A 21,810-nucleotide genomic window follows, 5' to 3' on the forward strand; every position below is an offset into this window, starting at 1 on the left:
ATGCGCTTGAGCAAACCAAGCTTTGCCGATACCTGCCCATATCTCCTACCACGTGGATTACTCGCAGTAGCCTTCATGCGCGCGACTTCCTCTGCAGATGCTACGCGCCACCCAGGCGCGCAACCTTGCCCTTGGAAGGATTCGCTCAGGTACCGCCTACTATGACGTCAGCTATGCGTGAGGCGTCCCGCGGCTGCCATCTTGTGGAATTGCCACAAGCGAGCTCGATACTTGCAGGCTGTCCAGCGCCATCTTCAGTCCTACAGTTTGCAACATCTTGACTACTTGCTTTTGACCAATCGCGCGCTATGGGGATATTGGTAATCCTGTCCCTGCATTTGCGCACAGAATTGGTGCACCAGACAACGACAGGCTAGCTCGTAAACATCCGCGACCCTCCGCAACAAGATCCGACTTTATCGCTGTTCTAGTGCAGCGTAAATATTTTATGATTACCACTTGAATCAAGAAGCAGCACGCAAATCCGTCTGTTCAGCGAAGACTGTCAAGTACCATTGGGGTGGCGCCGGGGTAGATCCATGCCGCTTCGTGACAAGTCAACATGGCAGACACCATACCCCAGATCAAGGTGACAGACCCACCTGCCGTTGGCAAAGGCTCCTACGTCCAGAACCAGGAGAATGCGTCTTCGATTACAGTTGACGGTACGTCGAACATCAGCATCGATTGCTGTTCCAAGCCACATCGAAACCTGACAGATGCTTACTCCAGGATCTATAGGCCCATTGTCCAACAAGAAGCTCTCCGCCAAAATTCGAAGCCCCACCACACCGTCTGCGCAACCGGCAAGCGATATACACAATGGATACATTGGCGATGGAGAGAGATTGCCCGAAACACCCATGGACCCGCTCTCGCAAGTATGTACAGATAAGGTTCGAGATGCGGAGACGGACGCTAATTGCGCATTATCGTATAGCAAATCCTCCAAAGAACGAATACGTCGCCCGCCGTACAGAAACTACGATCGCAGAACACCGAGCCCTTGTCGATCCAATCGCCGACATCGCCCAACGAAACGAACGCAGAAAAGAAACTGAGTGGAGAGACAACTCGTGACACAAGCGGGGGTAAGGCAGACAAGAAGTAAGTGCACATGTTTGCTCAAGAGAGCGTAGGGAATGTCACACGGCTACATGCCAAGGATTAGCGCGTATTTCGTACTGAGGTTCAGGACCCGCGTATAGAGGCTGAGCTCGCGCTTCGCTCTCTTGTTGGCCTGATCGTCATGGCCGACGCTAGCCCCAGACATGACCGGTAAGGCTGACTATGCATGTAGGAAAGTGTCATTCCTTAGTCGCTTCATCGGAGGCAACAAGAAGAAGAGCACCCTCGATGGCGCAAGCGATAATGGCTCTGAGGCAGACGACCAACGACCAGAGGGTATGGATGCCCAGCTCTATGTCGACAACTTCAGCTTCAGTCCGAAGATACCACATCCTCCGGCATACATTAAAGTGAGGACAAAGTTCAAGAAGGAGAAGGAGTTTGACCGTGTCTTCCTGGCGCAGGAATTACGCTCCGGATCGGATAAGAAGAGTCCTCCCGCTGCTGGATCAAACCCTGCGCCCCAGTCTGGGTCAGCTGCTACTCAGAATCCTATTTGGGCGGTTGAATTTAGCAAAGATGGGAGATATCTTGCTGTTGGTGGTCAGGATAGAGTCATTCGGGTGTGGGCCGTGATTGATAGCCCAGAAGGACGTCGCGCGCATGAGATTGCCGAGAGCGATCCGCATGCCCATCTCAGCGCACCAGTCTTTCAGCAGAAGCCCATCCGAGAATACCAGGGACATACGTCGACGATCCTGGACTTGAGCTGGAGCAAGGTATGTCGAGTTTGCCTGACCATAAGTAGTTAGCTAACACCCATCAGAACAACTTCCTGTTATCCTCTTCCATGGACAAAACCGTTCGGCTCTGGCATGTTAGCAGAGACGAAAATCTATGTACCTTCAAGCATTCCGACTTTGTTCCTTCTATTCAGTTTCATCCTACGGACGATCGGTTTTTCCTAGCTGGATCGCTTGACGCCAAGTTGCGACTATGGAGCATCCCCGACAAGAGTGTGGCGTTTTCGATCACTGTTCCAGACATGATCACGTCAGTGGCGTTTACACCCGACGGAAAGACGTGTATAGCCGGTACCCTCGGTGGACTCTGCATGTTCTACGATACCGAAGGATTGAAATGGCAGGCGCAACTACACGTAAAATCGACTCGCGGCCAAAACGCAAAGGGCAGTAAGATTACAGGAATCCAAGCGACGTATTGGCCTCCAGGAAGCGAGAGTGGCGAGATGAAGCTGCTAGTATCGAGCAATGATTCGAGGCTGCGCATCTACAACATGAAGGACAAGACTCTAGAAATGAAGTTTCGTGGCCACGAAAATAACTGCAGTCAGATACGAGCCACGTTCGCTGATAGCAGTGGACATATCATCTGTGGAAGTGAGGATCGGAAAACCTACATTTGGTCAACGACATCTACGGCAGAGGGCGAAAAGAGGAACCATCGTCCGGTGGAGATGTTCGAAGCCCACAATTCGATCACGACGTGTACTGTCATCGCACCCGTCCAGACACGGCAGTTGCTCAGCGCATCAGAAGATCCCATCTTCGACCTCTGCAATCCACCACCGGTTACTCTAGTGTCAAAAGCTGAATCTGTCGTTTCGTCACGGGCACCTACAGAAGCAGGCTCAGCCCATCCAACACCCGCACCCACAGATACCAACTTCAAGAAAGCTGCCGAAAGCCCAGCATACGTTGCTCGCTCGGCACATCGAGGCGGCAATATCATCGTTACAGCGGACTATACCGGAGCGCTGAAAGTTTTTAGACAAGATTGTGCCCATCAAAAACGAATGCGCTTGAGCGAACAATGGGACGCCGCGTCCATGAAGAGAGCATCGGGTATCGGACGACCCAGCAGCATCATATCGCGGACTAGCCGATCACGGCGTGACAGCGTATCTACACAACCACCAAACGACCGAATCATGACATGGCGACAAAGCATCTCGCACGCCAGCTTCGACTCAACGAATTCTCTTCCTCGCCGCAGCGCTTCACCTCGAAAGTCGCTGGCCGCTTTGAGCTTTCACTCAACACCCCACGAATCCCCCGTCCTACATCCTACAAAAACCAACGATACATTCGACACCAAGCCCACAGGCACACCCAAGACATCCATATCCATGGACCGGACCACCACCTCTTTACGCAGTGCATCACAATCTGAAGCCTCGTCACCAATCAAAGAGCCGTACACTGTTACTGCTGACCCAGACGACGAACCGGATTCGCATGGACAAAGAGCTAGTTCTACAAACCCTCTTGCTTTGTACAACGGTCAGAGCTGGCTCTTTTGGACAAATCGTGATAAGAGTGCGCTGACAGCTGGGAACAAGAAGGAAGCAGAAAGACCGGATCTGTTGGGTCGCATGAGTACACTTAGCCAGATTAGTAGGCTGACGGATGAGAGGAGTGAGGAGGAGGGGGACAGCAAGAAGTAATGCGTTGTAGGCGTTTGTGAGCATATGGGGGTTGGAGTCTTGCAGGTTACAAGTCTTTGGTGTCTACTCGCGCACAGGGCTGGGTTGGAAGTGTATCGCAGCACGATGAAGTACGCATATGAGAAACAATATCCAGTTACTTTGCAAACTTTCACGAGAAGGTCTGCATTTTGCAGTTCGTCAAGTGCCAACACCAAGTTCTCGTTTCAATCGTACTAATCATCACATCACTAGATACGGAACACAGAGGTTGCGATGTCAATTTTCTCATTTTTTATATTGTTTTTCGGTCTCTTCTATTTTCTTCTATTTTTTTTTGTGGTCCAAGCATGTTACTCAAAGTCGGTCATGCTTCAGGAAACCAGTTCAAACCCGAAAAGCCAAGCATCATGACAACTGATCATGTCCGTGTCAAAGTCTGCTGTACCGGTCCGCTCCCCTTCCTGCGTTACGAAATTGAACAAATAGACTCTACATCCTGGACACCATCTCTAATGATATGATAAGTCGTAGCGAGCCATGGAGCGATCTACTGGATCGCGGAAAATGCCTCTGCGAAATCAGGAACATCAGTCATCATGGCTGCGCTAGTGGGCCTGAGAAGCTGGTGACGATGACTGAAGAGCCAACGCCTATTGAACGTAGCGGTCTCGTGTTCGGGGTCCCAGTCGAAGAAGGTCTCCTCGGCGATGATGGGCGTGTTGAAGGAAGAAAAGGAAGAAGCAGAGGCGGTGGGAGTAATGTATGTAGTAGTCTCCTTGACGGGATCCCAGTCGCTGAAAGTCTCGGGAGCGATCTTGGGGTAGTCGAAGGAGGGGGAGGAAGACGGTGTTGCAAGCACGTTCTTGGCGCGAGTCAAGGTCGCCAGCGTCGAGGCTGCGACCGAGGCAGATTTGTCGATGGGCAAGCAGGCAGCGAAGTCGTCGACGATATGACGGATACTGTAGCTGAGTTAATATATGTTGAGAGGAATGTAGTGAAGAACTTACCCGTAAGAGTCGGTCTCGGAGATGTCAATCTCATCGTTATCACGTAGCTGGCCAACGTTGGTAGCGAATCTGCGTTTCAGTTAGAGAAAGTTCACAGTAGGTACGGCTTGCGGGATAGCTTACTCTATTGGCCAGTACTTGGAGAACATGGCGCAGTGCTGGACGACAGGCACGTTGTTGCGACGCTGCATGTACGTGTTGACAAAGTGGCACTGGCGGCCCGAAGCATCATTTGTCTCCCCGCAAGCAGTGATGCACCTCTGAGCGTCGAATTTACCGTCTTGCCAGTACGCAAGGCCCATGTAGGTGTCCTCGCCGTTGCAGTCAAGAGGCGCTTCGATGGCAGCACCGAGGGCATATTTTTCGAGGGCATAATCGGCAGGGACATCGGGCGTGACAACGTCCTTGACGTAGGCGTTGGCGCCGGCCATGACGACGTGGAAGTCCTCACGGGTCTGACCCTCGTTGATGGCGATGCTGGGGAGGATGGTGCCGGACCACAAGTCGCACTCTGAAGGTGAACAGGAAGTTAGCTCATGTTTCATATAATCTCCGAAAGAAGAGACGTACTGATGTGAGTCGTGGACTCAGGGTTGGGGCAGTGGACGCCGTGAGGCGCATTGGCGGGCTGGCGCTCGAAGAAGATGGTGAAAGCATTGCACTTGGCGTCGTTGTCACACTCGGCAGCACCTGAAAGTAGTTAGTAAACTTGTTGAAGCCATGGTGCACTTGTCCGTGTGATGCTCTTCGGCACAGAGTTGTACTTACACCGGGCGACATCGTACGAGTCCATAGTCACGTAGTGGACAAACTGCGATGGTTCATCGTACGTGGTGAGGAGGTTGGAGTAAGCCTGGACGTAGCCAGCGGGAGTGACGGCCGATGAAGCAGCATCGGAGAAGGGATTGTAAGCCTGGAAAACCTCGGGGGTGTCCGGGAAGACTTTTGGGCCAGAGCCCGGGACGAGAGGATCGCAAACCAACTTGTTGCCGAAGTTTGCGAAGACGGTTGCTACCATCAAAGCAAGAAGTCCTAGAGATTGGACTAGAGAGAACATCTTGTCTTTGATGTTCGAATTGTTAGTAGTAGATGGAGAGAGGAGAGATGAAGAAGAATGGAGGAAAGAGGAGAGGAAGGCAGTATCTATATGGATTCAGCAGGAGCTGTGCGAAACTGCTAAGACTTGATACGTGGTAGAGTACGAATGCAAGTATCCTCTATTGCTCTTGTTGAGCTGGGTCGTGCCCACTTCATTCATATGCTGCAATCGCGAGGTCTCCTTCACAAGAACAAATTGGTGGAGCGAAGTGCCCACCTTGTGATAAACGCGCGTAGTGTTGAACCTGAATTGCCTCTCAGGAACGAGGGCTGAGAGTTAAATTAAAATAAGACGGCCCGGAGGCGGCTTTGTTCTCCATATTGTGGACTGGGTTCCAGATTGTGATCATGAAGGAGGGAGATCAAGTCTTCTTCAGGCACGTTGCTGTGGATATCCGCGCAATCTTCCCTTCAATGACTAAACCGTCGAACGCATATCGAGCTCTGCGAGATTCGATTAACGAGGGTCAAAGTCCTTGAGACACTGCAGATCTATCGCAGTTATGTAACAGTTCCCTACTCTCCCGCGCCGAGACCTATGGATCTAATGGTACGAGTGGGTTATCGGCAGTACAGCCACGCTTGGGGTGTGATGGAAGCAACAAAATGGAGCGCACACGCAGCATGTTTATCGAAACGTGACCTGAGCCTGAAGATTGTGGTGGATTCAAAAAGCAAGAAGGGAGCTGCTCGACGAGCGAAGGGTATTAGCTCCACTAGCTCCAGACCCGCCCAAAAACGTCATAGTCTCAACCAACCAGCGACGACCAAACCAACCAACATAGTACTCGCGAATAGCAGCAACTACTTTGCCAGAACCCTCTCTGATTTTTGGGGAAGTATCCTCCTTCTATTACCGAGGTTTCCACTGTCGCAACCAGAAAACTAGAGATAAGGGCAATCCCCACAGTCATGGGCCGCACCGAAAAATCTCAGGGTCTTGCGCCACCCGCCGTGCGCAAGGACATTCGAGCCAAACAAGCGCGGCACGTGGTGAAAAAGGTTGTTCCCGCGATATTGGCATCAAATGCAAGAGCTAGGCGAGGTGTGGACGGGAGTGAGCTTATTCCGAACCCCGGACCAAACGGCACAGCAGGGCAGGATAGTAAGAGTACGGATGGTGCACGTGCTGAGGGTGACGAAGAGAAGGGGTATGTGAAGAGGAAGGGTCAAGGAAGGCGGAAGATCAAAGGTGGGATGGATGATGTTGAAGAGGAAGAGGCAATGAACGGTGATGCAGGAAGAGATGCTGGTAAAGGAAGAGGAAAGGGAAGAGGCAAGAAACGCAATGGTTCTCTCGAAGAAGGATTATCAAACCTCAACTTGAAGAGTAGTGCAACAACACCATCCAGTCCGTTTAGGAAACCGCGAAGTATACGTATGATGACGACGGATGCCCTCACAGCTGCACATATGCTTGCCCGCCCCTCATTATACGATGCCACCGCGGCCAATACACCAAGGCAGACGTCGAAGAAACAGCCGAACCCATGTATCTTGAACATGGCCTCTCCTCTCCGTCCAGGTGGCGGTCTCCTAACTGGTGCTACTTCTGCCGAAGAATCCCTCTGCGCACGCACGACCCTCCTCCCCTCACTTAAAGAATCCTTCTATCGTCTCCCGGAATACGGCGGCATATACACACACGATGTACTGGTTTTTCGCTCTGCCCTTCCGCTCGGGAATAGCGCCGGCGAGCTGTCCCCCACTGAGCGCTGGTACGTCGATGTTATCAGTGCGGGGATGTTGCGGTTTCCTGAACTAGAAGGGGAAGAAGAGGAGGAGGAGAAGAGGCTGAGCAAGAAAGACAGAGAGATTGTAGAGAGCAAGATTAGGGGTGTGTTGAGGATAGCGGAACAAAAGGGTGTGAAGAGGTTAGTACTAGGGGCGTGGGGCGTTGGGGCTTATGGGAATCCAATTAGGGATGTTGCGGAGGCTTTTGTGAAGGTGTTGGGTGGTCGTAGCTCTCATCCTTCGTCTGGAAGCAAGAAGAACAGCAAGTCACCGTCGACTGGTTTTGAGACATTTCCGTCAATCGAAAACATCATCTTTGCTATTCCTAACCGCAAAGTCGCCAATGATTTCGCAGCTGCATTCGGAGGCAAGATCGAAGTCGAAGAAGGCCCTGGAGCTTGTGCCGACGGAGGCGACGAAGAAGACGACGAGGAAGACAAGGTAACGGAAGAATTGAGGAGCAAGATCCAAGAGATGGAGGGTCAAATAAGTCAGGTTTGGAATCCAGATTTGAAACTAAGGCTGGGCGCTATTCTGGAGGGTCTGAGGACGCAGTTGAAAGAGAGGGAAGGGACGCCTCAGACGGGTAGTGTGGATGATGAGGACGAAGAGGATGATGAAGACGAGAACAGTGACCAAGACAGCGATGAGGATGAAGAAGACATTGAATGCAGCGACGAGGCAGATGCAGATGAGGACGATCAAGACCTTGTTGAGCATCAACGTACGAGATCCAGCAAGACGAGAGATATGATGGATGATGGCGATGGCGATAGCAATGGTTAGTTAGACTCGTACGAAGCAGAGTTCTCATCACTAGAGACGATCGTCAAGACGTTGCTAGTAGGAATACATTGTTGGGTATCTCAAAATTTCTATATGCTCGAACTTTTATATGTACAGCAGATTCCTTCGCATCAACGCTCAGGCGGTTGCGCTGGCAGCGTTTGGTTTTTCCGATACAGTTGCTGACTTGGTATCTTTGGTGCCGTTTGTGGGTGTCGCGTTGCTCGGCTCATCTACGTCCTCCAAACCGAGCTTCTTCAGGTCCACGGCCAAAGGATCAGACTCCTCTGTGCTTTCAGTAGGGCCTTCATATCCAGGTGGAGGCAACGCCCAATCTGGCAAGCCAGTCTCATAATCCCATTTCCCTTCCTCGCATCTGTATCTGCGCGCATGCAGGTAGATGCCCAACTCATGTACACCCGGATCGCTATACAGGTCTGTATCGCACACTTTGCATTTCTCCCCAGTCATTCGCTCTGCTTTCCTCTTGTTGTAGGCATCAACCATCTCGTCGTGGTATGCGACGGCGTCGGCGACTTCCTCCTTGCCCATGCGCGAGAGGCGGGACATGATGTCTTCGTCATCTTCGTCTTCGGATTGTCCGCGGCCGAGGGCGGGGCCGAAGACGCGCTGGTTGGCGTATATAGGATCGTTCGATATGGGATGACCGAGGAACTGGAGGTGAACGCGCAGCTGGTGGGTGCGGCCGGTTACTGGCATGCAGCGCACGATGGAGTAGCCGCGGAGTTTCTTCCACGGCTGACCGTTAGGGCCTGTCTCTCCATCCTGCTTCCCGCCATTGTTTCCGTCGTCTTTAGGTGGATAGTATGCCAGCCGCTTGAAGACCGTCTTCGCTTCCTTTCCGTTTGCGCGCACGCGGTTCAAACCGAGCTTCGGGCTGATCTGCAGGATGGGTTTCTCGCAGAGGATCTCTCCTTCTGGGAACTCACCCACCACTCGCGTGATGTACTCCTTCTTGACCGTCCTCCCTCTGATCTGTGCACTCAGTTCTTCTGCCGCCTGCTTGTGCTTGCCAATGAACATGATGCCGCTGGTGAGCCTGTCCAGCCGATTACACGGCAAGGGGTTCCAGCTGTAGCCACGATCGGCCCTCATGATCTCGATGATGGAGTTGAAGTTGTAGCGTCCGGCGGGATGTACGGGCATGCCCGCGGGCTTGTTGATGACGATCATGTTGTCGTCTTCGTGGACGATGCCGATGGGCTGCGCGGTGCACGGAGGCTCGTGCCGGTGGAGGGTGTGGGATATGACATCGCCGTTCTTGACTATGGTCTTTGTGCTCGGCACTGGCTGGCCATTGAGAACTACGCGTCCCTCTATTATGGCCTGCTTGTAGTACTCGGCTGGGCGGTCGCGGAACTCGCTAGAGAAGATGTCGAGAATTTCTCTGCCCCGCCATCTCTCCTTGCAGAAAGTATTGTATGTGAAGTGGTAGGGCGTGACCTTGCGCAGGCCATCTTCGAGGTAGTATGGCCGCGGCCAGGGATCGCAGGGCGTGATTGCGACAGCCGGGGGCTCCTTCCAGGGAAATTTGTCGTTGGGCAGGGGCGGGTATTTGTCGCGCGGGGGCGAGGGCACTAGGGCCATGGAGGGAGAGCCTGTGCGAGTCTTGGGAACAGGCAGGCGGCCCTTGGAGGCGAGGTATGCGAGGATGCGCGGAGAGGGCGCCAGAATCGCGGGGTCGAGGGGTTGAGGTGCGTGTGGGAGAAATCCATGTTGCGCAAGCCGAGGCTGATGGGTGACGCAGCCAACCTAGCCGGCCGTCTTCATCTCCGAGACGCGTCTTGCCCCAACACCAACCACAAGACGAGACAACATGGCACAGCAGGCATTGAAGTCGCGTAGACGGGGCGACTACAAGTTTCAACTCGAGTACAGAACAAGATGGTGCGTCTTCTCGCGCGAGGCCCTTCTCCGTACTGACAGCAGGAAGGAGCGACAATGACATGTACCACCACATGAACAACAGCGTCTATTACTATCTGTATGTCTCTTCACTCTTACAAGCGACGCTTACTAATGATGAGCAGATTTGACTCCGTAGTCAACACCTACCTCATCCAGCACTGCTCACTGCATCCACCCACCTCCCCACAGATCGGCCTCGTCGTACATTCGCACTGTGATTACCTCGCCCCTGTCGAGTTCCCCTCCGTCGTAGACCTCGCGTTACGAGTGAACAAGCTTGGGAAGAGCTCGGTAACATACGAAATCGGCGTCTTCGAAAGGGGCCACGAAGAGGTCAAGGCCGTTGGCGAGTTCGTCCACGTCTTCGTTGACCGCGACAGTCGCCGACCTGGAAAGGATGGTATGAGTGACCAGCTCAAGATTGGTCTCGAAAAGCTGCTGGCGGAGAAGCCAAAGCTATGACATACCTTGGGATCGGGGCTTCCGAGCTGTTTTACAGCAACACTCACAATCCATCCATGTTCGTTGTACAAACATCATGCTGAGAGACGGCCGACGACAGGCGAACACGGTGTTACAAGCGACGAGTATCGCAACGCACGCTATGATATCACTCGGTCGCGATGTTCGCTATGATCGAGAAGCATTGGACGCCGTGAAAACAGTGCCAACCTCAGCGTATATGCAGCCTTCAGCACCCGGAGCCGCTACATGATTCAGGACTGGGAGAACATTACATATCTCCACACAGTTCTGGACGAAGCACCGACCGGATCGATCACTCGATGACGAGGAATTGATGTACCAGGGAAAGCGCGTACACGAGACCGCTTATTAGACCATGTGCGTGTATAGGGCTGGTAGCATAACGAGTAACAGGACACATTGCTGCCATCTCTCATCACAAAGAGATATCAGTGTTCTCGAATAAGCACAGGTGGGGTAACACTTAGCCACACTTCGGCAATGTATTTCCGATACTCCAAATCTACTATTTGCGTGGGCTTTAGTTCATCCAGCGCGGGCGGGCGTTGTACATATCTCCCCACAGCAAAAGCCCATCATATCTTGACTCATCGCATTGTTTCTTCCTTTCCCCCAATCCAACATTCTGCAGCTCATATCTCCGTCTTCAAGACCTCAAACACACGCCACCATGTCCACCTCCGCAATCCAAGGCCCAGGCATGCTCTTCGTCCGCTCCCGCATCTCCTCCTCCGCCCGCGACATACTCTCCGAGCCGACGTTTCTCACCTGGTATGACAACGAGCACATTCCCGAAGTAGTCTCTACGTCGGGCATCGACTCTGCTTTCCGCTTCGTCGATAGCCACAAGTCCTCTCCTATTGCCAACGAGCAGAACCCAAAGCCATTTCTGGCCAGCTACCCCATGGATGATTTGGCTTTTACGCTAGGCGACGAGTTCAAGAAGATAGGGTTTAAGAGCAGTGCGCTACCCGGTAGTGGTGTGATCTACGATTTGGCAGATATGGATGTTAGTTACCTGGGCATTGTGGGTAAGACACCGAAGAGAAGAGAGGGAAAAGGAGGTGGACCGAAGTATGTGATTACATCGGGTATTCGACCAGAGAAGCAGCCAGCAGAAGAACAAGTCACTGCCTTGTTCCAAAATGTACGCTCCCCTTGTGCCACACCCAGTGGGTGGTTTTGTTAGATTTGATACTGATATCAGTGCCCCAGGAAATCTCCACACTCGAAAATTCACCACAGTTTATACGCACACTCCGCTTCAAGCTCCTATACGCGAGGACTAATGCGCAGTCTCGTGCTCTCAAGGGTTTGCCAACGACCGATGAGCCCCACCCTGAACCTTCGACTTGGCTGGCTATACATGAGTTCGCAGGGTCACCGGATGAAAACCTCGTAAAGGCGCTGAATGATGGCATGAGCAAGGCTGCTGAAGAGTGTGGTTGGGGCGAGACGGAGATGGAGACGCTTGTCTGGAGGCTGGATCGTGTGCATGGAGATGGGAAGTTCTTCGAGTAAAATCATTACAGAACTGAGGTGTACAAAATGAAGGCTGTTGTTGTATGATGCAAATGCTGACTGTTTCAGAGACGCTGAATAGTACATAGACCAATATGAGAAGCCCTACAGATGTCTTCTTACCTTACGAGACAGACTCGTCTCCTTTTTCGGTGCGACAGCAATACTACTCAATGTTCATGTCCATGCTCATGATCATGATCATGTCCCTCTCCTTCCTTCTCATCCCACGGATGCCCCTCACCAACACCCTCCCAAGGATCGCCCTTCCAAGTCATCCAAGTTTGATGACCCCTAACATTCGCCTCCAACTCCCCACACCTCCTCTGCTCCCAGCTCTCTTTACCTGCTACAACAGCCCAATGCTTCTGCGCCCTCCCCGCCCAGTATTTCGCCCGATCCTCAATTCCGAAACTACTCCACGTATACGCTAGGATTTCTTCGTACTGTGGTAGTTCAGTTAGGAGCCCTTCCTCTTCCAGATGCTCAATAAGTTTGGGGAGAAGACCGAGAAGCTGTGGCGAATCCTCTGGGTCAGTTGGTAGAACAGATTTCAGAGCTTTGATCTCTGAGAGGCGGTCGTTGGATGCCATTATTGTGTCATCGTCCGCGGTGCATAGAGGGCAAGCGCAGTTGAAGCCGAAGTTAGCTTCTATAGACTTCACGCGACGCCGGCGAGAACGTCTTTCAAAGCCATCTATGCAGTAATTAGATTCGTACTTCCATTGAGTTCTTCGGCGGATGGTCGCTTACAGCTTCTTGTAATCTCTTCTCCTGGCTTGATGTCCTTGAGAGCGAAGACTTCGAATGAGAGGGTGTAGTCGTCGAAACGCCATAGAGTATTTGGTCGACAAGCATGATTGATGCGCTGTATTGAAGTTAGAAGATATTCAACGGAAAGCCCATCAGTCATGACTTACAGCAGCCTCAGGGATGACTGCTAAGAGCTCCGGAAGCTCGTCAACCCATGGCCATTTCACAGCAATGCCATTCGTGATGGCAATGTCCTCGACAGTGCCATCCACATTGACGTCCAATTTCTTGACCATGTCTCTAGTCTTTGTCGGTAGCTGATCGACTGCTTGCTTCAACACGAGCTGTGGCCTCGGCATTTCCGGTATTTCCAGTATCTGCTTGGCGACGAACAGCACGGGAGTCTGCACGATCAAGCTCTCGCCTGGAAAGATCCCGGCGATGTCTTTCTTCGCAAACAACCCTTTGCCCTTCTCTCCCGCGTATTTTACCTCCCACATACCCATCTCTTCGCCCACCTGGCCTTCCATGCCCCCAATGCTCATGCCAAAAGTCTCCATCGTTACGCTAGCCGCGACCTCGGGACTTACGACGAAGCTGATTCCGCGACCGTTGTTGTAGTCGGCATTGGTGTACGCGCAGAATGTCTGATGAACACCTGATCCTGTGTTTTCGTTCTCTCTGCTTGGTAGTATGACGTCTACACATGTAGGGTGATGCGTCCATGGGAAGGTATCGGAGGTGTAGCCATCCTGAGCGACGGGACAAACTGTTGAAGGTTTGTTGATAAGACCATCCTGAACGACGGGACTGCGTGCTGTGTAGAAGAGTTCCGCCTTAACGGTCGATGCACATAAAAGTGCTGTAGAGACAGCGAAGTAACCAGGTCGTTGCCGTCGCCGCGGCCATGTTGCTGTGACCATCTTCCAAGCTCTTCGCTCTCTTATCTATCTGTCACAATCGATGCTAAAAGGAAAAGAAAGACTGAAGAAGTCAGACGTCCACATTCTCGATGTCGGAAGAATTAATCGCGCGAGATAGGAAGCCACGTTTCACGAGTAATGATCTCCGAAACCCCTGTTGCTGAAACGTGCTGGCTGCTTGGCGGTTGCATTGCGCCTGCATCTAGATTGTCTTGGGGATGCATGAGGCCAGTGAGGTTTGGGGCTGTTACCGTCGTTTGATGAGATAGTTGATCCGGCAGAATGGTTGATGTGGGGAGGACTAGCTTCAGTGCCGGGAGAGTCGGTTGAATGGCGCACGTGAGCTGTGAGAACATCGCGCCTTCCTACTCTACCTAAACGATATCTCCAGCCGACAAATCACGACTTTATCGTATGATTCTCATAGTTTTCTTAGACTCCATTCTCGGCGGATGCGACGATGCTGATGGTTCCCACGTCTGGCAGGGTCGCGCTTCAATAGCGAGGTCCTGGCTTGGGCCCGCCAAACCGACGCCAGAGGCGATACCATGGAGGAATCTATCGCTCTGAGTAACGTGTTAGACTGTTGTCGAGCACGATGACATCTTTGAAGTCTAACAAGCACCCCGATTGCTTGCAACGCGTGCAGCAACCCTGCCCAATTATAAGGCACGAGCTGGAGCGCTCTCATTCAATGGAGCATCGATACATAGCTAGCACCCCTAAAATTCAACATGCCATCAAGCGATGCGCTCAACGCTCGTCTCATAGAGCTCATGGATGTGACATCAAAGCTGACGATTGAAGAAAAAAATCAGCTCGCGAGTAAGTCTTCTAAGCGTTGCTGTCCCGCTCCGCGGACGCCTACCTATGTGGTATACAAGAGCTAATGTAAGCAGATAACCTACGCTTCATCATCACCGTCGTTAAGGGGCACGTCGATACTAGTCCACTATCTTTGAATCTGGCTCTAGAGTGTAATCGTCAAGGCAGCTTTCGCATGCTCTTCAGTCGTGATGACCAATTCATCTTGGGGAGGACTACGAATGCGCGCCAGGAGGCATTGGATGGGTTACGACAGACGGTGGAGGGCTTAATCGATGTATTTAGAACCCGTAACCCTGTTACACTACTGGTATAATTGGTATTATCAGATGAACCCTATCACATCCATTCATACAATTCAGTCTCGTTGTAACCTTGACATGTACTGTTGCTGCAAGTTCCGCCTATGATGCTCAGCCAAATCCTTCTCCAGCCAGCATTACAACGTCGAAATGATTCTCCCCGACAGCCTTTGCAACAAATTTCTTTTCCTCCTTGCCATCTACATATAGGTTTGCTTCCACGGTCTCGCTATCTCTGCTGCTGATGATCAAGAACTCCTTCTCATCCCTTACCCCGAAATCCGGTTCGTAGATCGCACGACCTAAGCACTCATCAGTATTGTAAACCACCACCTGTCTTGACAAACGCCAAACTCACCGATAGCCATCTTGCCTTCCCTCGCCAACCAAGCCATAACGAGCGCCTCCCGCTTATCAGGCACCCTCTCACCCTTCTGCTCCGCTAGACTTCGTATGTTCCGCGCCGTCTCCTCATCTTCATTATTTCTCTCCCATTCCAGCTCGCCTTTGACTCTTATACTGACGTTGTAACCACGATCAGGGTCGGAAGAGTCCCATGTGAAATGTTGATGTCTCCAGTCGTTTGCAGCTGTTCTGGATGAGCGGTGTTCGCGTGTGCGAACTACTTCTGCAGGGTTATCGACAGCGCAGATGTGCGTGTGATAGTGGCTGGAGCAAGAAGGTGGTAGGAATTTAACATTGATCTGGTATGTTGATGCGATCAAGGCTGCGCCGTGGAGACGCGCAGGGCTGGTTAGCATGGTTGTGCTTCGGGTGTTGGGGAGTATGCGGTGATTGGATATGTTGAGATCCGTTAGTAGTCAACGGTAGTTGAATTGGTGTGAGTATTGAAGTCAGCAACTCGTTATGGTAGTCACATGAACGGCCCGCTCAGACAGTGAATCCATTATTGCTAGCTGGCTGGTGAAGCGTCGCAAACGCTGTGCGAACGCGGCTTCAGCAACGCACATAGCTCGCACTATATTCCGTGTCTGTTTGAAAGCTAAACAAAGCTTCAAGCATCGTGTAGTTTCATATTTCATATCCCACGTCTCGAAGTTGCGAATCGCGATGCTTGCTTGACAACGATAATTGCGGCGTATAAAGGATAGGACTATTTTACACAACGCGTCATGTATGTTTGATAAAGCAAGTTATTAGTCAAATACTAGACTGTCTGCAGGGTTGTCTATTGCTGAAAGATCCGCCCTAGAGTACCTTATATAAGGATAGTCATTCCTCACGGAGTAAAGAGAGTCGTAATGACATATCGCGTAAAGCTGTTCAAAAACGATCACTAGTGACGATTGCCTAGACCTACGGGTTATGCCAGTCCCACACTGAGCCCTCATCTGACCCAGGGCCCACGCTATTGCAACTAGTTACATGGCCCCACTCCTAGTACCTGCCACCTGGTGGCGGTTGGCCATACTGTTGCTGACCTGGGTATCCGCCGGGGCCTCCTTGGGGCGGTCGCTGCTGACCATATTGACCTGGTGGAGGCGGCTGTTGACCGTAGCCTTGTGGAGGTGCGCCAGGAGGAGCACCGTATCCTTGAGGCGGATGCTGACCAGGGGGAGCACCGTAACCCTGGGGTGGCTGCTGTCCATAGCCTTGCGGGGGCTGTTGACCGTAGCCCTGGGGTGGCTGCTGACCGTAACCTTGAGGAGGTGCGCCATACTGGCCGGGTGGTGCGCCGTACCCGCCAGGTGCTGGGTTGCTCTTCTCGTCCTTCGAGTCGTAGCTTCGATCAATGGCACCGAGGAGAAGCTTGATGATCCACAGATCGGGTGTAAGATCAACAGGAGGGTTTGCGCGCATCATCTCTTCCTGTTCGTTCTCGAAGTCTAATTTTGCGTTAGCACAAGTCTAGTCTGGACTGTATGAGACTTACTGGACGTGCAGTCAACCATAGGGCCAACCTCGGGTTCCTCATCGAGTTGACTGAGGAATTTCCTTGCGGTCACATCGTTTCCTACCTGAGCAAACTCGAAAGCGACAGCGCCACGGCCGTAGGGCGTCGACTGGAGCTGTCTGTAAGTCTCCTTGATGACCTTGAAGATCTCGCCCGAAGGTTCTCCCGCCGGCTGCCCATCGGTGATGGCAATGACCAATACTGGCTTCTGCATCTGTCCTGAGCGTGCCTTCGGGAGTACTATCTCCTGGATTACTTTCTTCTCCATAGAGGTACCCATGGGTGTGAGGCCCTTGAAGTTGACGCCACGCATGATCTCTGCGACCTGAGCCTCAGTCGCGACGCCATCTTGGAGAGGTCGACCCTGTTGGTTGCGAGCTCCTGAAAGATCGGTGTTCATGCAGCGGACAGAGATGCCATCGTTGTCAAAGAGAGTTGCGGCGAATGAGACTCGATCCAGAATAAGGCGCAAATCCGTGATACGGCTGCCTTCCTCTTCGAACTGCATGGATCCACTGTCATCTAATGGGTGTCAGCTTGAACAGCATTCTAGAATTGAGCGGCTTACCGATATATAGCACAATGTCGTAAAGCGCTAGCTTAACGATGTCATTGGCAATCTCCTTTTGGATTTTCCAGCGCGAGATGACTTGGTTGATCTTGGACGGAGCTTGTTGGGCAATCTGGTCAAGATTTTGGCAGATTGGGAAGTTCTGGAGGCCCTTCTCTTGAATACAGGCTTGCAAAAGCTGCTTGTAGCCCGCAATCTCAGCTGGTCCGGCCTGAACCTGTTGAGGAGGGGGCGGGCCGCCGTATCCTCCTTGTGGCGGAGGTGCGCCATACTGACCTTGCGGAGGCTGTCCTGGTGGTCCACCCTAGTGAGATGTTAGTTTCGATACAGATTTCTAACAAATATCAATAGCTCTACGTCTTTGCTCATACGTAATTTTTCAAATCGAAAAAATCTAGATTAGTACGAACATTTGGTTGGAAAGTAGCCTGGGCGTAGGGCTGTCCATATTGCTGCGGTGCCTGTCCATAAGCGGGTTGCTGTGGTTGTCCCCATTGGCTTGGCTGTTGATAAGGCTGTTGGGGTGGTTGCTGTCCATATGGCGGCGGGATCTGTGGCTGGTTCCATTGCGCAGGGGGCGCTTGACCTGGTTGTGGAGACTGTGGGAATGATGACTGAGAATACGGAGATTGAGGCTGTTGTCCTGGCGGTGGTGGAGGGGGTCTGCTATACCCTGACTGCCCTTGTGGATACGGTGAAGATGCGCCATAATGGGTGGGAGCTGCCGGTTGCGCAAAAGGTGACTGTGGCGGCGCATAAGAGCCAGGACGCGGAGGCATAGGAGGACCAGGCTGTTGTTGTTGCGCATAAGGATTTGGCGCCTGCCCAGCGTTGGGCTGGTAGGCAGTGTAGCTAGATGACATCTTGCTTGATAGAGGCATGTGTGGCTAGGTCTAGGGACGAAGTGTGGCGGGTTGAATCCAGAGTGGACATGCTCCGGGCGGGCGATAATTTATTGGAAGCCAAAAGCAAAGTGGGGCCTAGGGAAAAGGCTTGCGAATGCCCAGTCTTAAGTGGCGGGTAGGAGAAGGGCGATGACGACGCAGAGCAAGTGACAAAGAGAAAGAAGGAGCTTTGGGCTTACCCCGGGAGCGCCGGCACCTTGGGCACCTGGATACGCTTGATACTGTGGCTGTCCAGGCTACGTTGCATTAGTGAATCATTGCCAACAACACCCCTTCATCTGGACACTTACGTAGCCACCTTGCCCACCTTGAGGAGGATATCCAGACGCAGCCTGAGCTGCCTGCATCTTACTTGCGAGCTTTGCTACGAATCAGCCACGAATGACGCATGCGGGGTATAGAGGGGCAGCCAAGGAGCTGGCCGATAACATACACCCATCTTACTATTTACGTGTAGAGGTCGTAGTAGGAGGTTGAGGATTGAGGATGTCGGACAAGGCTGAATCTCGAGATAAAAATCAGACAAGGTTGAGATGGAAGGTCAGGTTATAATGTATGCCTTGCGATGTTAGCAAAGGCCGAAGCTGACACGCAAGACCCTTGCCTGCTAAGCCCCCGTCGGTGCACAGCCCTAACCTGATCACGTCCCTATTGGCTAACGCCACATGGCCATTGTTCATTTGCGCGCCGTGTCTGTTTGTTATGAAATGTGGGCAATGTGGGCACGCGTGAGGCTGTGCTTGCAGGCTTCGGATAAGCGACGCCACGAACGAGAGGGGTATCACCAGGCAACCGGATTTCGTACCAAACGTCTTTGAGGCATGCGAATGTGCTGGTCAAGGACCCTGCTGCGCCTCCAATCGATCCGACTGACAGTTACAAGCGCTTATACATTCGTATTGCGCCCACAGCTTACAGGGCGCGTGATGCTTGGAGTTGTGTAGTCTAAAACATCTTAACGCGCTCATGTTCACCATCAAACTACGACAAGCGTTCGAATTCTCGACTTAAGCCGGCGCATCTTGATACTTCCGTTGCTTCAAGGTGATCTTGCACGGTGTCGCTGACTCAAGACACCGCATCTACTTTCTGTTAAAAAGCTAGTGTCTAGGAACTCAAAGTACGTACAGAACCCTGATACTGCCCATTACCTTCTTTGGTAGTAATTCTAGATCGCTCCAAGCTGGTTTCGAAGTAGTTCTCTCTGATACCCACGCTAATGTCATAGCCGTCTAGCGTCCCAGGCTCGGTAAATCTTTCACCACGCTCTGCTGCGAGCGCAGTTCCCAGTATCGTACTAAGTTGAGCCTCATCTAGAACGTTCACTCGACGGAAGTCCATCAGACTTGGGAGATTACAATATTTGAAGCGAATGTCCTTGCTTGGAGCTGGGTCATGGAGGCTTCCGTAATCCAAGATAAAAGCAATGCCTTGGACTTCGTATCTCGTCTCTGGTGGGGTACGGTGGTAGTCTTTGTATACCTCTAACACTAGGGCGTTGTGCAGATGCGTTGCGCCGGAGAATACTGCAAGTCTTGTGCCCTTGGCCAAGATTTGTTCACCCGAAAGATACGTTATGGGGTGAGTGGCCTCACCAGTGTCGCCTTCCTCTGCAACTTGCTGCATCGAGGCCCAGCATTCTTGTGTGTTCTTGGTGATAGCGCAAGACATTATGTCTGACATGCTGCCATGATCGGTTCGATGGTGTCTGTTGCGCTCAGTCGCTCGATGCTGCGACTGTTCGGTAAGAGCGTTGATAAAAGCTCTTTGAGACAAAGCCACGGCGGCTTCACTGGAAGTTACCAGCCGGCTACCCAACCAGCGATACCTGAAGAAGTCTTTGAAAGCACGCATACGTTCGGGTCCTGCGTTAAAAGACTTCACTGTCCTCTGGACATCTAGTGGTAAGGAAAGCTGGACCCCTTTCCTAGTATGATACCAGTACTCGTACCGATACGGAAGATAGAGTACGTCTGTGGCATTGAGAAATTGCAGTGATGCAGTTATCTCAAGTCCTCGAGCGAGTACAAAGCTGCTATCCCTAGTACCTGGTGCCACCTCAAGCGCGTGTCTTGCAATCTCTTCACGATCTAGTGCCAGCACACGACGAAACAGGTTAAGAAAGTCGCGCTCTTTCCACAGATCCGGTTCTCCACCTGCACATTGGTTTTGCAGAAGCTTTACGAACAGCTGCTTAGTCGACATGTTGTAATCAGGAATAAGACGATGCGCGGTCTCGTGATTCTGCGATGTAAGACCTAGCAGTGCGTATACTTTATCGTGGATATCGCTACATTGAGACTCGGAGAATTCTTCGATTAACCACCGGAGTTCAAACTCTAGTGGCCAGTCATAACCAGTGCGAAGCGACCGGGATCTCCTAGGGTCTCTATAGGTTCGATATTCTCCCCGAGATATCAGAAGTTTGAGGCCTGGAATATCCGGTTTGTCGTAAATGTCCAAATAGATCGCGCGGCCCAGTTCATCTGCATTTGCTCGGTACTCGCCTAGCCAGATTTCCAAAATCGGTGGCAACAATGCTTCCTGAACAACCCACATGCGGCACCAGTATGGCTTCTGGAGGATGTTTATTATGGCCTTTCGGGTCCACTGCCTACCAGGATGGTGATCGGGTATAAAAGGATACGCCACAGTTTCCTCGGGGGTTGTCTCTCCCAGCCATGCGATGACTGAACTAGCTGTCGAATACAGGTCAAACATCTTGGTAACTTGTTGGTTTCGCTCCTGGATATCATCTTGATTGATACCTGTATCCACATGTTAGCGCCTTTGAAACACTAGTCTCGCTGACCTGTACTCACAGATAGCGTCGACCCACAAAGCATCATTCTTATCAGCATTCCAGGAGCGAAAGCGACGTAGGAAGTCCCCAAGATTCTTTCCGATCTCGATGTTCACTCCATTACATTGTATGCTACACTTCCCACTTTCCGGAGACCAGGTATATGACAGTGCGTGGTAGAAAAGGTGTTCGTGCAGTTCTGCGTGTGTGAGAAAACATCGGAGGGGCTCATGCGGCTCTCCAGGACACACTTTGAGTAACCGAATGGAATTAGTGTTCGGATCAAGAGGTCTGTATACAAAAGCCGGCATGCCGCCTGTGAGACTGTCCAAAGCGGGGCCGACCGGGTAAAAACAGACTGCCTGCGTTCCCTTGACCTGTAGCTGAACTTAGGGAGATAGATGAGGATTCTGGCCACCAAGCTTCTAGTAAGCTCAGGCTGCGTGAGGCGGGGTGTCAACAAGTGTGAGGGTTTCGGACGCCGATGAGGGCAGCACATGTATGAAAAGTAACACCCCATGACTTGTGCATATGCTGTGACACCGTGTGTGATTGCCACGTTGTCAGCGAATCAAATGCCGGTCTTATGACGAAAAGTCGCGTCGGATATTTAGCGAGTGGGCGGATGCAGGTGTACTGGGGGATGGGCGCTTAATTGTTTGTACCTATTTGTAACACACAGGGTGGGTTTTTCAAGTTCTGGTTCTGTAGTTTAGCTAATAAGTGATAGAGGAA

The 21,810-nt window shown here is 51.9% G+C and overlaps 10 protein-coding genes across 10 annotated transcripts; 4 read left to right on the top strand and 6 right to left on the bottom strand.

Moving 5' to 3' along the window:
• Window positions 1-69: 69 nt before the first annotated feature.
• On the top strand, window positions 70-3,708 carry BKA58DRAFT_380796 (WD40-repeat-containing domain protein). Its single transcript, XM_046169940.1, has 5 exons — window positions 70-665; window positions 742-881; window positions 941-1,107; window positions 1,301-1,847; window positions 1,895-3,708. The coding sequence occupies exons 1-5, from the start codon at window positions 563-565 to the stop codon at window positions 3,533-3,535; spliced, it is 2,598 nt and encodes an 865-aa protein (XP_046027954.1). The 5' UTR covers window positions 70-562; the 3' UTR covers window positions 3,536-3,708.
• Window positions 3,709-3,787: 79 nt separating this feature from the next.
• On the bottom strand, window positions 3,788-5,581 carry BKA58DRAFT_419389 (uncharacterized protein; the record flags this gene model as incomplete). The annotated part of the gene is made up of 5 exons (XM_046172709.1): window positions 3,788-4,476; window positions 4,525-4,593; window positions 4,648-5,035; window positions 5,095-5,214; window positions 5,293-5,581. The coding sequence occupies 5 exons, from the start codon at window positions 5,579-5,581 to the stop codon at window positions 4,065-4,067; spliced, it is 1,278 nt and encodes a 425-aa protein (XP_046027955.1). The 3' UTR covers window positions 3,788-4,064.
• A 789-nt stretch (window positions 5,582-6,370) lies between these two features.
• Window positions 6,371-8,191, top strand: BKA58DRAFT_380799 (uncharacterized protein). The gene has a single exon (XM_046169941.1). The coding sequence runs from the start codon at window positions 6,535-6,537 to the stop codon at window positions 8,140-8,142; it is 1,608 nt and encodes a 535-aa protein (XP_046027956.1). The 5' UTR covers window positions 6,371-6,534; the 3' UTR covers window positions 8,143-8,191.
• On the bottom strand, window positions 8,192-9,932 carry BKA58DRAFT_380800 (DRAP deaminase). The gene is made up of 2 exons (XM_046169942.1): window positions 9,911-9,932; window positions 8,192-9,857 (listed from the first exon to the last, which is right to left on the bottom strand). The coding sequence occupies exon 2, from the start codon at window positions 9,748-9,750 to the stop codon at window positions 8,281-8,283; it is 1,470 nt and encodes a 489-aa protein (XP_046027957.1). The 5' UTR covers window positions 9,751-9,857; window positions 9,911-9,932; the 3' UTR covers window positions 8,192-8,280.
• A 47-nt stretch (window positions 9,933-9,979) lies between these two features.
• BKA58DRAFT_437939 (HotDog domain-containing protein) lies at window positions 9,980-10,533 on the top strand (the record flags this gene model as incomplete). Its single annotated transcript, XM_046173539.1, has 3 exons — window positions 9,980-10,050; window positions 10,097-10,147; window positions 10,194-10,533. The coding sequence occupies 3 exons, from the start codon at window positions 9,980-9,982 to the stop codon at window positions 10,531-10,533; spliced, it is 462 nt and encodes a 153-aa protein (XP_046027958.1).
• A 567-nt stretch (window positions 10,534-11,100) lies between these two features.
• Window positions 11,101-12,163, top strand: BKA58DRAFT_132623 (uncharacterized protein). Its single transcript, XM_046164426.1, has 2 exons — window positions 11,101-11,704; window positions 11,773-12,163. Exons 1-2 carry the CDS (start codon window positions 11,228-11,230, stop codon window positions 12,076-12,078), a joined length of 783 nt encoding a protein of 260 aa, XP_046027959.1. The 5' UTR covers window positions 11,101-11,227; the 3' UTR covers window positions 12,079-12,163.
• Window positions 12,164-13,964, bottom strand: BKA58DRAFT_132563 (uncharacterized protein). The gene is made up of 3 exons (XM_046164425.1): window positions 12,999-13,964; window positions 12,832-12,946; window positions 12,164-12,775 (listed from the first exon to the last, which is right to left on the bottom strand). The coding sequence occupies exons 1-3, from the start codon at window positions 13,752-13,754 to the stop codon at window positions 12,249-12,251; spliced, it is 1,398 nt and encodes a 465-aa protein (XP_046027960.1). The 5' UTR covers window positions 13,755-13,964; the 3' UTR covers window positions 12,164-12,248.
• Window positions 13,965-15,039: 1,075 nt separating this feature from the next.
• BKA58DRAFT_132692 (uncharacterized protein) lies at window positions 15,040-15,953 on the bottom strand. Its single transcript, XM_046164427.1, has one exon. The coding sequence runs from the start codon at window positions 15,640-15,642 to the stop codon at window positions 15,184-15,186; it is 459 nt and encodes a 152-aa protein (XP_046027961.1). The 5' UTR covers window positions 15,643-15,953; the 3' UTR covers window positions 15,040-15,183.
• Window positions 15,954-16,279: 326 nt separating this feature from the next.
• On the bottom strand, window positions 16,280-18,230 carry BKA58DRAFT_437944 (transcription factor RfeF; the record flags this gene model as incomplete). Its single annotated transcript, XM_046173540.1, has 4 exons — window positions 16,280-16,728; window positions 16,776-17,318; window positions 17,365-17,671; window positions 17,778-18,230. The coding sequence occupies 4 exons, from the start codon at window positions 18,228-18,230 to the stop codon at window positions 16,280-16,282; spliced, it is 1,752 nt and encodes a 583-aa protein (XP_046027962.1).
• An 863-nt stretch (window positions 18,231-19,093) lies between these two features.
• On the bottom strand, window positions 19,094-21,763 carry BKA58DRAFT_380826 (heterokaryon incompatibility protein-domain-containing protein). The gene is made up of 3 exons (XM_046169943.1): window positions 21,097-21,763; window positions 19,501-21,042; window positions 19,094-19,392 (listed from the first exon to the last, which is right to left on the bottom strand). Exons 1-3 carry the CDS (start codon window positions 21,384-21,386, stop codon window positions 19,380-19,382), a joined length of 1,845 nt encoding a protein of 614 aa, XP_046027963.1. The 5' UTR covers window positions 21,387-21,763; the 3' UTR covers window positions 19,094-19,379.
• Window positions 21,764-21,810: the final 47 nt, after the last annotated feature.

This window comes from Alternaria rosae (genome assembly GCF_020736505.1).
Source record: "Alternaria rosae strain MPI-PUGE-AT-0040 chromosome Unknown BKA58scaffold_3, whole genome shotgun sequence".
In the NCBI taxonomy this organism is placed as follows: Eukaryota; Fungi; Ascomycota; class Dothideomycetes; order Pleosporales; family Pleosporaceae; genus Alternaria; species Alternaria rosae.

What these genes read in the sequence shown, in the direction of transcription:
- BKA58DRAFT_380796 (XM_046169940.1), top strand. Translation starts at nt 563, where the DNA reads ATGGCAGACACCATACCCCAGATCAAGGTGACAGACCCACCTGCCGTT. An exon ending in GTCTTCGATTACAGTTGACG is followed by an intron (nt 666 to 741) that starts GTACGTCGAACA and finishes CAGGATCTATAG; the next exon opens with GCCCATTGTCCAACAAGAAG. An exon ending in CCATGGACCCGCTCTCGCAA is followed by an intron (nt 882 to 940) that starts GTATGTACAGAT and finishes ATTATCGTATAG; the next exon opens with CAAATCCTCCAAAGAACGAA.
- BKA58DRAFT_380799 (XM_046169941.1), top strand. Translation starts at nt 6,535, where the DNA reads ATGGGCCGCACCGAAAAATCTCAGGGTCTTGCGCCACCCGCCGTGCGC.
- BKA58DRAFT_380800 (XM_046169942.1), bottom strand. Translation starts at nt 9,750, where the DNA reads ATGGCCCTAGTGCCCTCGCCCCCGCGCGACAAATACCCGCCCCTGCCC.
- BKA58DRAFT_132623 (XM_046164426.1), top strand. Translation starts at nt 11,228, where the DNA reads ATGTCCACCTCCGCAATCCAAGGCCCAGGCATGCTCTTCGTCCGCTCC. An exon ending in TCACTGCCTTGTTCCAAAAT is followed by an intron (nt 11,705 to 11,772) that starts GTACGCTCCCCT and finishes TCAGTGCCCCAG; the next exon opens with GAAATCTCCACACTCGAAAA.
- BKA58DRAFT_132563 (XM_046164425.1), bottom strand. Translation starts at nt 13,754, where the DNA reads ATGGTCACAGCAACATGGCCGCGGCGACGGCAACGACCTGGTTACTTC. An exon ending in CAGTCATCCCTGAGGCTGCT is followed by an intron (nt 12,947 to 12,998) that starts GTAAGTCATGAC and finishes ACTTCAATACAG; the next exon opens with CGCATCAATCATGCTTGTCG. An exon ending in AGAAGAGATTACAAGAAGCT is followed by an intron (nt 12,776 to 12,831) that starts GTAAGCGACCAT and finishes ATTACTGCATAG; the next exon opens with ATGGCTTTGAAAGACGTTCT.
- BKA58DRAFT_132692 (XM_046164427.1), bottom strand. Translation starts at nt 15,642, where the DNA reads ATGCTAACCAGCCCTGCGCGTCTCCACGGCGCAGCCTTGATCGCATCA.
- BKA58DRAFT_380826 (XM_046169943.1), bottom strand. Translation starts at nt 21,386, where the DNA reads ATGCCGGCTTTTGTATACAGACCTCTTGATCCGAACACTAATTCCATT. An exon ending in GCTTTGTGGGTCGACGCTAT is followed by an intron (nt 21,043 to 21,096) that starts CTGTGAGTACAG and finishes ACATGTGGATAC; the next exon opens with AGGTATCAATCAAGATGATA.